Below are 19000 nucleotides of genomic sequence, written 5' to 3'. Positions count from 1 at the left end.
AGAAACAGGCAATATTCACCTGTTAAAGAGATACAATCAGGTAATCATCACTTCATGATTATACAGGTCACATGTCTATATCGTTCCATCAGCTTTGTACTTTATTTTAAAAATACTAAAGAATTTTTTTTTTTTTTTTACTTGTCTGTAAGTGGCTTTTCAAGGGGCCATTGTATAGTTAATGGTTCTTGGAACTCTATCTAAAAGAAAAGAAATGCACTCTTTTAGGGTTTTACATAGAATCATTTATGGGACAACCAAAGAGTCCTAGATGAAACCTTTTTTCTAAGAGTGTAAGTGTGGAGAGATTCAGCTTGTATGTACAGGCTGAAGCTCTCTACACCAAATCTGCAAACACACCAAGGATGTGATTATATTTTACCACATAAAAAGAGCATCAACTTTGTCTTTCTTACATTATTCATTTTCCAATTATATGTCTACAGTGAGGGCAGAAAAGAAACGGTTTTGATGTGTCCAGTGACTGGACTTTGCATACCTGTGGAGGAGGATTATAAACAGAATTATAATATATGCAGAGGCAATTTCAAGCATATGCATTATTAATGCAGGAAAATGTGCTCTGAATGAACATCCTCGTTAATATTGAATGTGATTACTCCTTCTGGGAAAGTGCTGTCTAGAATACAGTAGAGTAATTGAAATGGTAGAGCCCAAAGAACACTCAAGACTAGACCAACATGGCCTGCCATAGAATTCAGGTGAAACTGTTCAAATGCTGCAATGTCCTATGTAAAATATGAACTGATTAGCAAAAACAATCATTCTTTGTGCATTACAGCGAATTGACAAGGACTATCAATATAACAGAATTGACAAGAATTGACTACTAAGAAAAGACTATCAATATAATATAACATAGAGCATGAATGATAATGGCAAATTGTTCAGTCTTTAACATCAGTGATGTACATTATATTAGCAATTTAAGATATTATACCTAACATTTAATTATGGTTCAATCTACACAGTCTCACTAACCAAATGAGCTGTTTTGAAATTTAACCTTGACATTTGGAATTCATGACGCTTAACACACAATTGCCTGTAACCTGATGATAATAAGCTTTTGATACATTATGCCTTTTCTGATTGTATGGCATTAGAATAAATCCAGTAATCACACTAAAGTAAATGTTCAGTAAAGCGTCTCTCCTCAGTCAGTTCAACAGCTAAATGACACACAATCATCCTCTTATCAATGCATTAATCAGTTATGGGCACATGCATGATTTTTTCCACTCTCTCACCACCTCCATGGAATTCAAGGGGATCTGCACACAGCCCTTCATGACTTTGTTACCTTGGCAACATATTTCTGCATAACTATATGTGAAATGCAGGCTTTGCTTGCTGCAAAGACACACAGGATTCATGTCTGGAACGTTCTGAAATCACATCACCTGCTGTTATCACACCAACACCAACAGATGCATGTGCATGGACGTATAAATACATATACACATAAACATGCAAATACACACACACATACATGCAATACATTTTTATGTAGATCCGTATGAGTGCTGGGAAATAAAACACTCACGTTTGCTAAATAAATAATACAGCTATGATGAAGAGACTAAATATCATAGCATATCTACTATTACTGTACGAAGGCAAACACACAGCTCTGTCTAAATCCACTTTTCCATTTCATTATGGTGACAAATTGTGCTGGCATATGCCCAGAAACTTGACGAAGCAGGCGGATGATTTGGCTTGAGGGGAAATGCTTAATAAACAGGCAGAAAACACCCATGTTTCAGGTGCTTACACTGGGCAGGAGGCCTGACTGACATCAACTGCATAACAAGTAGAACATTTGCTCTCCACCACCTTTCACAATCGCAACATCACTCCAAACCTAAACAAACACACGAGCAGTCGACTCCTCTCAGTGCTAAATTGAACATTCTGCACCCATGCATGACACACAAACATGCTTCCGTTCTGTGCAGACAAGGCATCCCCTGTTGGCAGCTCCTTCAGAGACAATAGGAAATTTGTGTTGCAGTAGATTTTACATAAAAGATTTACTGTCAGAATCCAAATTCACATCCACAGGCCTGACAGGCTTTAAACAGCTATGTGTGAATTATTAGGTGCATAAATAAATACAAACTTTCTACATTTCCACCATTATTAACCATTCCAGTCAGGCAGTCCAAAGACATCTGTGCTTTCTAGCCTTCAGGCACAATAGCGGAAAATAAAAGAAGATGAGAATCAATATAGTGGGTACACCACAAACACTGGTTAATGGATTTATCATGGACATTTCTTCTCATGTAATTTAACATATCCCAATTTTCCAATCAAGCCTGGTTACAGAATAAAACGGAGTTTAATAAAGAGTCTCTCCTGACAATGTAATGTAACACAACAGATTTAATCTCTTCAGTCTGTTGAACACGCAATAAAGTATACATTGGTTTGTCTAGTGCACTAATGGACTGATTATAAAAAGTACAAATAAATCAACCTTTTAGATCATCTTACAAGCTAGCACTAATGTTTACCATCAAATGTTAACCAATATGTTATTGCGCTATGTCTCTAGAGCGGTGATGAATCATAAAACTGTCTGAATGCAGACTATCGACAGCATGGTCCTATTTTCATCCATGTCCGAGTAAGATCAAACATTAGCAGATAATATACATATCTAATGAACAACAAATATGCGTATAGGCAGTGGAGCCTTTTTGGAAATGTCTCGTTTCTCATTTGTGGATTCAACTCCCTGTTCCAGCCTTGTACGAATGTACAGGTGTGTTTTTATGTCTTCATGTTCAATTTTAAATAATGTAGCCTACATAAAATGAAATATGTTAAGATTATAATGAATTAAAAAAAAATATCAAAGAAAAAGTAAAAGAAAAAATCATTTTTTAAAGCCAGAAAAAATTGGGGTATGAAATTTTTAAACTCTTGCCACAGTGGTGGAAATAACAACCCAACTTCATGTTACATTTACTGTTGAATTTTTAAAGTTATTAGCCTGTCTGATGGCCCCTTGAATTTAATCAAAACCCCAATAAAATAATACACAATGAGGCTGATAATGCCAATTTTAATAAAATGTGTTCTGAGTAGAAAATGTAAAAAAAAAGTCATAACCAATAGTAAATGTTATTTTACAAAATTTAAATAATTAAATTATGTAAAATAATATTGTACTGAGGGTGTCTGCAATTTTTTTTTTTTTTTTACAGTTAAAAGGGTTCCTGGCTGCAAAAAGTTTGAGAACTCCTGCTTTAAACAAGCTGCAAAGGGTTTTGTTGTTCTCTGGGGTCCTTCCACCTCCCAAAAACATGCTGGTATGTGGATTGGCAATGCTAAATTGCATCTAAGTGTGAATGAGTGTGAGAATGTACTGTATGTGTGTGCATGGTGCCTTGCGATGAACTTGTATCCCATCCTGTGTTCTGGGATAGACAACAAATGTTTAAACATTAAGTTAAATATTTAAACTCACATTGGATATTCAAACTTCTATCAAACCTCTTAAATGCTTTTTGGACATGAGCATCACAGTGACATTTTGTGGTAGTGATGACAGTTGGATGATAGAAATGTGCCTTTCAATAACTGAATGATCCTTCAGTCCAATCAGGTAAGTCATTTGCACACAGCTAATATTTTATGAGCTTTTTGAAAATGCACGTGATTAATAGCATGAGTGCCACTAGTTTTAATACATGTACCGTTCAGGTAATGGGAACAAACACTGGAGAAAAAAAAAAAACACATAGTCATTATGGGTGCTTGTGAAAAACAGTGATGAATAGGGATGACTGTACATTTTGAATCAAGAGAACAAAACACTAGTAGGGACTATTAATCATTCGTTCATCTTCAGTAACCACTTTATTCTTGTCAGGGTTGTTGTGGATCCAGAGCCTATTCTGGGAACACAGGGAGCAAGGGAGGAGAATTCACCTGGATGGGATGCCAGTCCATCGCCGGGCACCATGCACACACACATTCACACACACATTCACACACTCATTCACATCAATGGGCATTTTAGCATAGCCAATCCTCCTGTCTGCATGTTTTTGGACAGTGAGAGGAAACCGGAGAACCCGAAGGAAACCCACATAAACACAGGGAGAACATGCAAAGTTCCGCACAGACAGTATCCCGGCAATGATACCCACAGCGCCATCGCAACACCCACTCAGTATCATGCGTTATTTTATATAATCAGTGAATGAATCATCATAGCAGGTCAGGACCATGGACAGTGCATTAATAAGACTCAGGCTATTATCAGAGGAGCTGGATGGACTTGATGTTGAAATCAAAATATCAATGTCTGTGAATGTAATAATAGTATATTAAAATACAAAAGCAGTCATATTGCTCAAAGGAGACTCAAGCTGCAAAGTTAAGCAATGGTACTGAAACAGCTTTCCATGAAGAGCAGTTCCTCATCTCTTGTCACAGTCACACTGACAAAAATTTTTTTAGGAACAATGAGGAAATCATTATCTAAAACAAGGGCATGACTCACCTCTTTATATCTTGACCACAAGAGGTCAGCAAATGTTCCAAGTCAATATGAAAACACAGAGTCAACCCAGATCAGGCATTAAGAGGATGGCATACAGTTTAGCTCTGCTTTTTAAATGATAATTATACTTCCATACATCTGCACTAACATTCAGCAGGAGTGCACTAGTATACTGTTCACTTTAAAAGCCTGCCTTCGAACAGGCATATAATGAAGCACAGAGAAAACACTGAGACATTTGTGTTTTTAATTGTAGACTGAAATACATGACAATGTAATTATTAACAAAGAATATTTCATGATTTAGGCCTTTACAATACATTACAAACAAAGAAAAATGAACTCTCACATTGTGGTTTATTGTGAGATGTGGTTCAATATATGGGTTTAAAAGTGAAGTAATGTTTCTTTGCCATGTGAGACCATGTGACAAAAGAAAAAGCAACTGATGACTGAATGCTTTAAAGCAGTAAACACTTGAAATCACACAGCTGTCCATTTCTACATGATCTTCATACAGCCATACAATACACGTATACAAGATTATTCAATGGTTAGATTACAACCAAAGAGAAAATGAAACAAAAAAAGATAACTTTTTACATAAAATACTTTTGAAGTATTGTCTTACAGTAACTATAATCAACCCTTTCAAGAACACACCCTAAGCAAAACCTTAAATCCTCAGGGATAAAGAATAAATCACAAGGTTGCATTACTAAGTACATTCCAAAAATAAGTGTACAATATGCACACTTGGAAAAATACAAAATTAAAAGCTATATCTATGCAGACTGGTGAAATTTATGTAATAGTGAACAGAAATGGACTGCGAAAATGTTCTTGTTCCTTACTGTGGAAAAAAGCAATGTCTACAGATGAGTGTCCATGAGTTCCATCATTCTGCTGGCTGCAGTAAGCCATCACAAAGTGGGACGGGCGTCTGGGCCTGACACGGCCGTGCTCTGCTCCTCAGTAAGGGCCACACGCTTAGCGGGCTGATTCAAGAATACAGGGGTTCCCAATGTTTCACTTTGTGCCTTTTACAATATGCCGTAATTAAACCCCAAGTCCTTTGGGTCATCATTTCCGCACTCCTTAGGAGAACTACAGAAGAGCACAGTTCATACCTCCAGTGTTTTAAGATGCTGTCACGTTGAGGCTGGATTCAGGTGTAAAAGGAAAAATGCAGAACAGAGCTGCTCATTGGTTGTTTTTGGCTTTCGCATGTGTTAGGATGTGCGACTTGAGATTGGTAGACTGAGCAAACTTTTTATTGCAGCCATCGAAAGGACAGACGTATGGGCGGTCTCCGGTGTGAATTCGTACATGTGTGCGGAGGTTAAAGTCCAGGGAGAAGCGTTTCCCGCAGCCCTCAAAAGTGCACTAGACAAGAGAGATAAACATAGAATATAGCTCTCTATTACCCACATATTCCATGGTATCAGCACAGGCTTATGTATGTGAATTAAACATTCATTCATATTCAGTAACCGCTTTATTCCGGTAACAATTGCACTGTATACAAGTATGACACAAGGTAAATGTTTGGTACGCTTCTTTTTCCACTGCAAAAAGTATTGGACATTTCAACACCAGAAAACTGGAACTGTGCTATTTCCATTGGGCATCGGTCCCGTACCAAACGTTCATATTTTAATGCACCGATAACGTCTTTACGAAGAAATTTTCACTTCATGTTTGTTTCAAACATTGGCAGTGTAGTGTCTTAATCCAATCTTAACCAGTCTAACATCCCAAAAAGGAGTGTACTGCTACTTTTTTTTTTTTATTTTTATTTCAAGCACTGCTGTTAAGTAATGTTGGTGTAGGATATCAGTCGTAATTATGATCGATTCACACAGGATAAGTGATCTCTTCATAAATCACAGAAGATGGCAGTGTCTTCAAGTTCATACTAAATGTTCTATACAGGTACACCTCAGATATTGTTTTGAACTTTAACTGCTTGTTATGGCCATGCAAATTTCATTACAAGGCTACAAGCCCATAACATGCATGTAAGTTACACTTGTGCTAGGTTCTCAAAGCACAAAATCTTTTTTTGTACAGGGTATAATGCAATTTCTACCTTTACGTCTACTCAGGCAGGATTTATATTACCTGGGAATATTCCTGCTGGTCCTCTTGTAGGAGGTATAAGAAAGTAATCTTTCCAGAAACAGGAACACACAGTCCTTAAAAATTACTGACATGACAGATTCAGACAGGACTAAAATCCCAAGATACGCCCGTAAAAACTTCATTACCCGACCTCACTGTGTGAAATTAAATCAGTCTGAATAGGGACATAGAGAAAATTGAAAAATATTTAATCAATAAACCTTTTCACCAGTAACTTCATTTCAGCCAATATAAACTAGTTAACCAAACAGATTAATCAATGAGATTAAAGGAACAAAGTAAATCCAAGCACTTCTTCCATTTACTTCCATTTTAGACCCAAAAATGGTGTGACTCCACGCTGATATGTTCATGCAGGTGGTTTTACTGTCATCACAGTTGGTGAAAAATTAGCTAAGACTATAGCCTCATGCTCTACTGGTTCCTGTTCAAGCCTGTGCTTGTTTTAAATGTGCAGTGGGGGAAAAAGCACTTTGTGTCACAGTTTGAGCCTGAGTTTGGCCAAGTGTTTATACCACACGTCACACACAAGGCCCACAGGCTAAATATGGCCCGCTGTCACATTTTATTCGGCCTGCATGAACTTAGGGAAAAAATAACATTGCAACAGCTCAAAGTACACTACTACTCAAAGTTTTTTACTATATCTGGAATTCACACCAGATCTGTAGTGGAGAAATCGCCACTGCACAGCATGTGGGCTCACATCTCACAGGTGTTGATATTAATCAGCGTTTTAGCACTAACTGCAGTGTTTGATGTCAATCTCATGTCTAAAAAAACTATTCAGAAACATGTCGGGTGTTGGTAATGCCGTGACCAGGAATTAATTTTGGTGTGATGAGATAATATACAAAATAAAATTATTGTTTTCATGATCTGTACAATGAAACTGATAAGTGCAACATGCTCACACAATTTACGTGTTATTTACAATCTGTTATTTAATCATTTAAGACATATATATAATTTTCACATATACAATATACCATAAACCATTCTTGCCACTTTAACACCATTGCCATAAAATAGCTTTATGACAGTTCAGTTCCACTGAAAATTATTAAAATAGAAATTGGGGAAAATTACACCTTATCTTATAAATCCTGTCTCCTTTTCTTTTCCTACTACTGCACCAGCTCTCACCATGAGATCCCTGTGATTACAGTGTAGCTATCTGGCTAGTAGCTTTCAAACAGAAATGGGAAAATCCCTGATCCTGATTGGTTAATCCTGTTTTTAATCATAGCAGCTGGTAGGCAATAAAATGTGACTAAAGAAATTCATTAAAAAAAAATGCATTCATCGGTATAATAAATGTTATCACCTAATAGTCCATACACCTATACCAGTTTGTTAGCCCCTCTTTTTCCAAAAAAAATCCTATTCTAATTTCAGAGCCAGTTATTGGTGTGAAACAATGAAATAAAGTTAAAACAAAGTTGTTGTTTTTTTTTAAATAATTTAAGTAGTCTTAGTTTATGGCCTTTCTGGTTCTCACAAAAAAGGCAGATTTTGTGTTTGACACCCTTGGGGTATACTAACCTGGAAAGGTTTTTCTCCGGTGTGAACAAGTTGGTGGCGCTTGAGTTTTGAACTCTCTACAAAGGCTTTCCCGCACTCCGCGCACACATGAACCCGGGGCCCGTGGGTGTGGAGGTGCTTCCTCATTGCAGAGTTATCCCTGAACATCTTAGTGCATCCCTGAAAGAAAGAGATGCAAGTTTACTCTCACTGGAACTAATAAGAACAAATTAAAAGCTTGCTACCGAGAACCTGTAAAGTGCAACGTATCATAACAAGATTAATTAATTAACTAACATATTAATATAAACCTGTGATTTGCTTAGCAGCCCTCTTGAGAATTCAACAGCAGTGTGGTACAAGAGGATTGTGAAGGCATGGTACAGGCATGACCAGTGAAGCTGTTTATATATTCTTAGCTTTCATGGGAATCCACCTGAAAAAAGATGTGTAAATAATGCTGAAGGATGTGAATACATCACAAACACACTTACTTTGTGTGGACAGGCTATCGTTCTGGGTGCATCATCCTCTTTGACCTTTCGTGGTTTCATTCTGAGAGAACAGAAAGAAGACACAACACTTCTCTCTTTATGTAGTGTCTCATGTGCACACATCGTTGCAAAGCACAGACACCATGATCAAAATAGCTGTGCAACTTCAATAGTTATACCATCAGTGTCCCCTGTGAACAGCAAAGAGTTTAGCCCCTTACAAACCCAGTGAGAATTACACAAACTCTGACACCAGTATGATTGACAGGTCACAGGTCCATGTCTTACCGTACTGAAGTGTGACCCAAAGAGCCGCTATTGTTACTGTAAGAAAAGACCTCAGTTAATACTTGTAGATTAAAATGTAGACTAAAATGTGTATAATTTAAATATAACCACTGTTTACTGTAACATGACTTCATTTTATTTCACTGCAATTCATGCACTAAGGGCACATATGGAAAAATCTTTTGCATTAATTTCTTTAGCCTTGATTGCCTAAGAGTTCCACACAGAGCTAATTACAGTTATCTGTAATTAGCTGCTAACAAGATTTCTACAAATCCTTTCAAAAACCCTAACCTGAGAGCAATTACTAGTGATTAATTTCAAGTCACAGCGCATTCTCCAGTCAATGTGCTGAGAAGCCAAACACTAATTTCTCAGAACATTCAATAGCAATACCGACCACTTTCTCCACATAATAGAAAATAACAAAAAGTACAGTGTTTAGGAACATACAATGGAAAGAACTTACTAAAGAGCTGTACAGTTGAGGACGGTTAAGGACCTGGGCTCTGATTTATCAAAGCACGCGTAGAACAAGTTCTACATCTGTGTGCAAGAAGCGCCAGTTGAAAATTGGCATTTATCATACGTGCGTACGCACAGCTGTACACAACAGACGTTGATAAATCACACACATTCTAAATTGCTCTGCTTGTGCATGACCACTCTCATTTGCATAAAGAAAAGCCCCAAATCACCATATATAGTAAACAGCTTCCCTTTAAAAAGGTAGCCTGCTCATGGTACTGCATGTTGCTGATGACATGGAGCACGTCAAAATGTATAAGAAGACCATGTCTAAGCATGGTTTCCTGTATATCTGTGGTCAGGAGTGAAAAATATCCTCACATCCTCAAGCACAAGAAGAAACTGATAATGTTCTGTGTGTAGAAATGTGCATATGCACTGTTTACCCACAAAACTATGCATATGCATGGTTGATAAATGAGACCCCCGGAGTGACTGTCATCGGATTTGACCTCATAATGTCATGCCCACTAGCACAGACCCTTATTACCTAAGTCAGTGTTTTTCGATTCTGTTCTTGGAGTACCCCCATCTTGCACGTCATTTTCCCTTCTCTAATTCAACCAGTTCAGTCTGGTTCAGGCTTGCTGATTAGCCAATGAGTTGTACCAGGTGACTGGGGACAGGAAGAACAACTAAATATGCAAGGCAGAGGCCGAGTTCTTTATACATCACTTAACAAATGCAAGATGAGAGGATTCATGGCAGATAAAAATAAACATGATCTTTCCAAATGGACTAATTTAGTTCTTCAAACACATCCAAGAACATGATTACTATAGCCACACCGGGTTTTCTGAGACAAGTGCGCGCTTTACTTTAGACAAGAAAGCAGAGAAGCATAGGATTCGGGTATCTCCCAGAGCACCAAAGCAAGGGCTCAAAAAATCTCAGGGCATTTTTTCTTTATAAGAGAGCCCAAATTAACCAAAACGTAGAAAACTTTAATTAGAGGACTCGCAATAATCTGCAACAAACCAAACCACTTACAAATTAATCCACGTACAAAGAATGGCGCCTAGGATCAGGACTGAGAAACTACCTAAACTACCACTATCATACACAAATGTTTCTATCTCCATAACAGCAGACAACTCATTACCCAAATTACATGTTGCTCAATGGAGCCTGACAAGTCACTTCTCACCCAAAAAACCACACTACAGTAAAGTTAAAATGACCTTTCTTTGTGTGATTCAGTATGAAAACCAAATGCCAAGTCATGTACAGTAGCTAAGCTCAAACATCAGTTACTTAAATGCATGTGTGTGTCTCACCTGGCAAATTCCGCGAGCTGTTTGGGGTCAGAGAGGTCGATACCCGGGATGCCGCCGGGAGGAAGTTTTTTTCCAGTCATGTATTCAGAGTAATCTGGAGGAGAGTTCTCTCCAATAATCTGCTCCTCCACCACTGTTTCATGGTCAATGTCCTTTTTATCATCTAAAATGGAAGCACATTATGTTCTACAAATTACTAAACAGCAAACAAAAGTATATGACAAATCATTATGAAAATCTTGTATAAATTGTGCAATGTCAATGTAACTAGTTATGGCTTGTTTTATTAATACAGATATAATGATTATAGTTGTCACGATACCATCATTTTCACTTTGATACAGATACAAATTAATATTGCAATGCCCAAAACATTACTATTGCAAAAGCACTAAAACACCTGTCATCATCTGACATTCAGCACACTGCTTAAAAAAACTCTAAAATGTTTTATGCTTTTTGTACATGTTGATTGTTTCAAAGAGAATAAACTGACACTGCTACCAAGTCAGATTCACAGACCATACATAGACGGACAATTATCATCCGGTGTCATTCAATCTGCCCATTCAAATGACATTTGCATGTGCAATCTGACTTGTCTCTAGTCACACCATCCTAGCGTTAATCTATGTAAATAAAGACTTGAAATTTAGACTACTGAATTGTTTGCTACCTTATGGTACTGAAAACCGTTGAACTTTGTAGTATTGAACAAATGCAGAATATACATCAGAGTCTTTTTTTTTTTTTTTTTTTTTTTTTGCTAAATGTACAACCAAGTCTGACTTGCATTAGTGCAATCAAACAAGAATCAAAACTGAGTGCCTGGTGTGTAGTAAACTGACAAGGTGCAGTGCAATCAGTGCAAGCATTGAGAAGTGAGAAGTAGCAAGGAAGTGGAATACTGCATGTGGTAAATAAGAAAAAGTATTGTGAATATGTGTCATAGTGTAACGCCATAGTAAATTACACATAGCAGGAATTTGCCTATTATTCTGCATGAGTAAGAAAGCACAATGCACATAAATATTGAGTCCACTATTAGTGGTCCTTGTGCATGACTTGTCACTGTTAGAGATGGTGCACACAGAGGGTGTCGTTTTCATTTTTTTTTAGGAACACCTGTACATTCATGCAGCTATCTAATCAGCTAATCAAGTGGCAGCAGAGCAATGCAAAAAATCATGCAGACACAGTTCAAGAGATTCAGTTAATTTTCACATCAAACATCAGAATGAAGAAAAGGTGCAATCTCTGTGATTTTGACTGTGGCATGGATGTTGGTGCCAGAAGGGCTGGTTTGTGTATTTCATAAACTGCTTATCTCTTGGGAATTTCACACAAAACAGTCTCTAGAGTTTACACAGAATGGTATGCAAAACAAAAAACATCAAGTGAGTGACAGTTCAGTGGGTAGAAATGCCTTGTTGATAAGAGAGGTCAAAGGGAAATGACCAGATTGGTTCATGGTGCCATCACTCTCTACAACCATGGTGAGCAGAAAAGCATCTCAGCATGCACAAAATATCAAACCTTGAGGTGGATGGGCTACAAAAGACCACATTGGGTTCCACTCCTGTCAGCCAAGAACAGGAATCTGAGGTTATCATGGGAACAGACTCACCCAAACTGGACAGCTGAAGATTAGAAGAAGAAGAAGAAGAAAGGAAAAAAAAAAAATATATATATCATCTGGTCTTTCTCCAGTCTGAAACTGTACTGTTTCAGTGATTCTGTGCCCATGATAGCCTCAGAATCTTTTTTTTTTTTTGGCTGACAGGAGCGGACCCTGATGTGATCTGCTGTTGTAGCTCATCCACCTCAAGGTTTGATGTGTTGCAGGTTCTGAAATGCTTTTCTGCTCACCACAGTTGTAAAAGTGTGCTTACTTGAGTTACTATAGACTTCCCGTCTGCTCAAACCAGTCTGGTCATTCTCCTCTGATCTCTCTCATCAAGGTGTTTCAGCCTGCAAACCCTCCACACACAGGATGTTTTTTGTACCATTCTGTGTAAACTCTAGAGACTGTTGTGTTTGAAAATCCCAGCAGTTTATGAAATACTCAAACCAACCTATTTGGCACCAACATCCATGCCAGGATCAAAGACACAGAGATCACATTTTTTCTTCCTTCTGATATTTGATGTGAACATTAACTGAAGCTCTTGACCTGTAATCTGCATGATTCCATGCACTGTGCTGATGCTACATGACTGTGCAGGTGTTCCTAATAAAGTGGACGGCGAGTGTACGTTCAGGTAACCAGGCATAGTGGCAGCTTGGGTGGTATTTCTCTTTGAACTGTTTACACACACTTTATAGAGTCGTGCATGTTGGTTAATAATGCATGGACTTTGTGGTAGGATTAGGATGTAGGATGAGGAAATAGAAAATAATTCAGCAGCGTTGCTTCATAAAACCCAACAGCATTTGCATGTGGGATTAGCTACGGCTAAACTCCAAGCAAACTAGTAAGACAGGACAGGAATGTTGGCATTAACCTCAGGGCAAGCTGGATTCATGTATGCATCTGTCTGATCACACGGAGGAGTCTTTCGCTTTGTTGCACAGGGGACGAAGCGTCGCTCAGGGCCTTAGTTACTGATTCCTTACAGTAAAGAGCTGTATACATGACTGGCACTGTTAATAAGCATTAAAGAGTTCAGACAAAACGAAAAGTGTATTGTAATACGAATTTCTATCGCTCAGGGTTCGAATAAAGCGTTTTTACCAAGACCGAATCGCAAACCATGTAGGGAATCAGTACTAGCTAACAGCTGCTGTTGCTAATTTAGTTAGCCAGCTATATAAGGTGAAACGTATCCTAATTAGCCAGCTAGCTACATACAGTGCTGGTTGACGGAAATGCAAGTGACTCACAGACAACCCCGTTAACTTAATACGAGTTTTTAATCACTGTATCACAACAGAAATGTGTCATAACATTAATATGACCTACTTAAAGTAAAGTAAGCTTTTGTAGCAGATATTAAACCCTGTGCTAACAAGTTAGCTTCCCACTAGCGGCCTACACTCCACACGAGCAGCGCGCTCGCGCCAGCAAACGCCGCCATCTTCCTTCGGCCGCGCCATCGCCATGTTTTCGGGCCGCCATACTGGACTCGGGGAACATGGCGGCGCCCAGCAACACTTAAAAACATGGCTTCCCTTCAAAACAAAAACACAAGAGTCTAACTCTTCGCATGTTCGCGCACACAAGTCTCAGAAAGAAACTCCTGCCATCACTCTACCGGAACAGTCAGAGAAAATAGAGCATGCAAACAGACAACGCCCTGCAAGGCCGCGCTTTGTATCTACTCCACAAACCAGCGACCAGAGAAACTTAGAAATTTGTCACAGCCAAACTTACCCGACGCCCACATCGTCACGGAGAATTCGCCTTCCAGCGTCTTTATCTGAACCTGTTTTTGCTCCCATTTTCTCCCAGTGGCTTCGCTAGCGCTCAGGTACGTCTTTTTACCCGCTTTCTTTCCACCGCTTCCCCCCTTCTTCATCCGGCCCACGGAACTCTTCCCGGCTACCGTGACCAGAGTCTGTCCGATGTACTCCTCCTCTGACCCGGGCGCGGGCACCGGGATGAGGATCTGGTCCTCAAACCCATCGTCTGTCCGCAGATCGGACTCGTCCCCGCCGACCACCTCCTCCCGGGTCTGCACCAGGATCACCTCCTGATGGTGGACCTGACTCGGGTCGTCTGTTACGAGCGGCTGCAGCGCGATCATGGGCTGGTGTTCGTCATCATCGTCGCCCCCGACCACCGTGGTCTCGATCGTTTCCACCGGAATTGTCTCCACTTCTATTTCGTGAAGTTCCACTATTTCAGCCGGCATCTCCGAGCCGTCTGTCTCGATATACAGCGTTTCGCCCGATGCCATGTTGAATTCCGCCAGCTTGCTTGCTTGCTTGCATACACACATATACACACACACACACATACACGCGCGCGCACGCACGCACGCACGCAGCACTCGTTGCCCCACAAACACACACCCCCTCAGAGAAACGATAGCTGCCCTCCCTCTTCTCTTCGATAATACAAATAACTCCACTTCGCCTCGCAATGAGATCACGTCGCTTCTCCACTCCAGTTTCAGATCTCGCGAGATTTGAGAAAAACGCTCACTGGCAGCAGATTTATGACGGATGGAGAATGACAAAAATAAATAAATAAATGCATCAGTATGTTATTCAACCTATCAATAAGTCGACAAATCTACTAGGAAACCTATAAATAAATGTCTTATTCAATTATTTGTATGCATTTATTGTATATATTGAATCGAGTGATTTTTTTTTTAATTATTTCTGAGTTTTTTTATTTTGTAAAACGATTACAAAGTACAGTTAGTGAAACATGAAACCTCAGAAGAACCACTCAGATGTCTTATGCATGTTTTATCAGTCTCTTGCATTTGAAAAGGTCTTCAGTTTTATTAAGTATAAAATGGAATTGTGCTAATGGGCGTATGGCCTCTAGGGGGCGCGCTTGAAGTGGTTTCCTGTACAAATCCTTCACAAATGAATCATATCACCTAGTTTATGCACAGTTTGATTTCATGTACTTGAAAGGACGTAGTCAAAAAAGGGGGTATTTCAAAACAAACCATATCTCACTGTACCCTTTTAGCCAATAAACATTTTATTAACAACATGATCACAAATACTCTGGTGTAGTGTTTTTTTTTTTTTGTAAGATCGCAATATCCAAAAAGAAAGTTTGTCTCCTGTCCCCCAGTGTCATGTTCCACCTTCCTGTCAGTGGTTACACATCTGTGTTGCCAAAAGGAGTTTAAAAAACATTTTTACAAAATCATGGTGAGAAACAAATCTTTTTAACACAAAGGAAAATAAAAGTCAAACAATATAAAAGGCTGACATGTGGACATGGGCAATGTTCAGGTTATTATTATTATTATTATTATTATTATTATTATTAAATCACTAAATAAATACCTACTACCACCTAAATAAACACTGCTACCAATAATAATAATAATAATAATAATAATAATAAAAGCAATCCAAAAAAAGGAAAAACATCTAGAACAAACTCCTATAAAGACATTAAAGACTTGAAAAGGTCATTGCCAAATATAAATTTAAACCAGAAAACAGAGAGGTCAGTGCAAGTGTCTTCCATCCGTTTTTGTATCTGAGGGGTACCACAAGGTAGACTACATGTTAGAGCAAACTAATACATTTGCTTTAACATGGCGGTAACGTTGCTGGGTGTCGTCCCCTCTTCAGCTACAGCGGTTCCTGCCAGGGGTCAGGGCTCATAAAAGAGGGGTCACATGAGGCTGGGAGATTATGTCGTGCTAATTCTACTAAGTTCATGTCTAATGGCTGGAAGAGAAAATAAAGACACATAAGTTACTTACTAATTCATGATTCACTTAGCATAAGTAAGGCCTCATTTTACCATAATTTTATTTTTTCATGAAATCTCTAAACATACCATCAATGATTTCATCTTTCACCTTGTGCAATTCACGAACAACTTCTTCCAAGATTTCCTACGGGGAAAGAAATGAACAGCAAATTAAAAAAAAAACAAAAAACAAAGCAAACATAGTAACAATAGTTAATATATAGCTCAGTTTAACAAGACTAATCTCTTACTTGTTTCATTCTATCCAAGTCTAAGGCGTCTGTGTCACTGCTACTGCCCACAGGTCGAACTCTGAACAGACCACACACACACACACACACAAACACACACACACACAGTCATGATCAGAAGGTTTAAGTGGGTCCAGACATACATTAATCATTATCATGACTACATAACTTTCTTATTAGTTTTACATTAGTTACTGAATAATTCATAGCAGTTACTGAATAATATGATTTACTGCAGATAATTGAATAGTAACCTGAGAGATTAAGGGGTTAAATACTTCATCGACATACTTTAGTTCCACAGTGGAGCTGCATTTCATGTATGAAATGTCTATACAAGTTATTACACTACAGCCATCTTTCCCTTAGCATGTAAAAATCATCTGAAACATACTGTATTTTTGTGGCAATTATGTGAAACTGATGTAAAATATGCTTTTTAATGACAACAGTGAGCTTTTCCACCATCATCACTGATTAGCAGATTCATTCAGAGAAGTCAAAGAAAATAATTATATCAGAATAATGTAATTATAGCTGGTACTTATTTATTCATTAGACCATGATTTACAAACAAATAGAGTTGTACTGGTAGCACTGCATAGCTTTTACTTGTGCTGGTGATATTCCATGATCTGTGAGACTCTCACCTTGATACCAGTGATGATCTCTCTGCAGAGTTAGCTCGATCCCATGGCTTCTTTGCACCATCTGCAGGTGAGAATAAAAAAAATTACAGGCTGCTTGACAGCAGCAATCCCTCCCCTTGCACCTTATTATTTTAAATCACATTAATTTATCATTAACACGAATCAGCTAAGTTAATAATATTATCATTACCTTTTGACATTGTGTTATACAAGAATAAATTAGAACAGTCTATAGCATGAAGAATATGTTGTCACAGTGGATATTTTATTTATTGAACAGGGACAATATATATTATTCATTAGATTTGGCCAAATGGATCATTTTCATCTGCGCTCCCTGGTGTTAAAAGACAAAAGAAAAAAAAAATCCATAAGGCAGCATTAAAAGATCATGGTTACGTAATACATACCTGCGTTCTGTCCTCTAGACATTGGAGAGGAATTTGCATCATCCTGTAATAAAGAATAGCTGTATGAAATGTTTCTTACCAACTACAGAATTAAGCATTTCACTGCTTACCAAGTCATATTAATTATATATAAAACAATATACAACAAAAATTATATATAAAACACAAGCGACAAGCTTGAAAAAAAAAAAAAAAACTACACTTAAGTACTTACATTTTGGCAGTCTCCATCTTTCTCTGACTGGTTTGCTGCTTTCCGTCTATGAATTGCAAAGTGCAAAGTGCCAAAAAAAAAAAAAACAGCTCTAATTACTCAGCTCCAATACTACTTTCCAAAAAAAAAAATCACCTTGCTGTCTTTAAGAATTGAATTGTTCCTGACCGTCGTGCCAGCAGGGCATTCATCTCCTCCATCAGGCCCCCACTCCCTCCGCTCGTCCGATTGGCATCGTTTTTGGCTCCTGAACTCTCGTCAGGCTGTAAAGAAATGGGGCAGTCACCAGTTATACTGCATCACCTCTATATACACAGCACCTCCACCATGCTGCATGCATATGGGTTTCAGAAATGTCAAGCTCATTTAAGATCATACACCTGACATCAGCTCCAGTCTCCATGTTACTAGAAGCCACTAACAAGCATCACGAATTTCAAGTATTCTGAGCATTCTGCTGACAACGTATTAATAGTATCAGTGGTGATATTGTTAGTTTTAAATTAATCCATGCAGTGGGTCACATAACACGCTGCAATTTGCAGAGTTCAAAGATCAAACGGACCCTCTGCACTCGGCGCAGTTTGGCCCCAGCGATCATGGCAGCGAGGCCGGTGGGTGCGTGCGCATCCTCGTGATGATGATGATGATGACCTCCATACCCACCTCCACCCAGAGGTAAGGGCGGTGGAGGAGGAGGGGCTCCTGCTGCTGGAGGAGGAGGCCCGGGAGGTGCAGGAGGAGGAGGTGGAGGTGGGCATGGGCTTCCAATTGACATGACGGGTGGCACTATGCTTGGAGGTGCCACCGAGAGCACTGCGGGATGTCCCTGAAATGGGGAGCCTGCCAAAAAATGGATACTAGCTGAAACATTAACAAGGGTAAAACAATAAAGAGAATATAAAAAGACAGGCAGCAGCAATAAGATTAATAAGATTTCCCCCTATACAAATTTGTTTCATACGTAGCAAGGATGTGAGAGTTGATGCTAAATCTATATTTCTCTCCTTCATTTCCTACCTGAGTTGGATGAGCGTCGCTCTCTCTCAATATGTGCCTGCATTTGCTGCTGCTGCTGTTGCTGCTGCTGCATCTCCATCTGTCTGCAGAGCACACATGCAATTTATAGAGTCAGAGAGCAGAGTGTATAATCAGCATTACAATCAGCTCACTACCATGCAATTACTGTCATGCAATAAGACCTCACACTTTCTCACTCAGCAGTGTAGAGTTAGGGTCTGTCCAGAATTACTTTTACATGGGGATCTGGAGAAATTTTCT

General features: G+C 38.8%; 2 protein-coding genes across 5 annotated transcripts in view; both read right to left on the bottom strand.

Moving 5' to 3' along the window:
- Positions 1-4776: 4776 nt before the first annotated feature.
- Positions 4777-14956, bottom strand: yy1b (YY1 transcription factor b). Of its 3 annotated transcripts, XM_026944433.3 has the most exons (6): positions 14173-14953; positions 10800-10962; positions 8995-9030; positions 8707-8767; positions 8234-8392; positions 4777-5929 (listed from the first exon to the last, which is right to left on the bottom strand). In XM_026944433.3, exons 1-6 carry the CDS (start codon positions 14756-14758, stop codon positions 5747-5749), a joined length of 1188 nt encoding a protein of 395 aa, XP_026800234.3. In that variant the 5' UTR covers positions 14759-14953; the 3' UTR covers positions 4777-5746. The 3 variants fall into 3 exon arrangements, with proteins under 3 accessions (XP_026800234.3, XP_053097942.1, XP_026800235.3); XM_053241967.1 differs by lacking the exon at positions 8995-9030 and having other exon boundaries at positions 8707-8794; positions 14173-14956; XM_026944434.3 differs by lacking the exon at positions 8995-9030 and having other exon boundaries at positions 14173-14952.
- A 250-nt stretch (positions 14957-15206) lies between these two features.
- Positions 15207-19000, bottom strand: part of evlb (Enah/Vasp-like b) — a 37365-nt gene continuing 33571 nt past the window's right edge. The window contains exons 5-13 of one of the 2 annotated variants that reach the window (XM_026944431.3): positions 18740-18822; positions 18285-18562; positions 17888-17982; positions 17720-17765; positions 17506-17548; positions 17096-17156; positions 16446-16506; positions 16282-16339; positions 15207-16169 (exon numbers count right to left, since the gene is read on the bottom strand). In XM_026944431.3, coding sequence (XP_026800232.1) covers positions 16132-16169; positions 16282-16339; positions 16446-16506; positions 17096-17156; positions 17506-17548; positions 17720-17765; positions 17888-17982; positions 18285-18562; positions 18740-18822 — 763 coding nt within the window. In that variant the 3' untranslated portion in view covers positions 15207-16131. The remainder of the gene's footprint in view (positions 16170-16281; positions 16340-16445; positions 16507-17095; positions 17157-17505; positions 17549-17719; positions 17766-17887; positions 17983-18284; positions 18563-18739; positions 18823-19000) is intronic. The other variant, XM_026944432.3, reaches the window with a different exon arrangement.

This window comes from Pangasianodon hypophthalmus, chromosome 19 (assembly GCF_027358585.1).
Source record: "Pangasianodon hypophthalmus isolate fPanHyp1 chromosome 19, fPanHyp1.pri, whole genome shotgun sequence".
Classification (NCBI taxonomy): domain Eukaryota; kingdom Metazoa; phylum Chordata; class Actinopteri; order Siluriformes; family Pangasiidae; genus Pangasianodon; species Pangasianodon hypophthalmus.
This window is presented reverse-complemented; position numbering and strand designations above follow the sequence as displayed.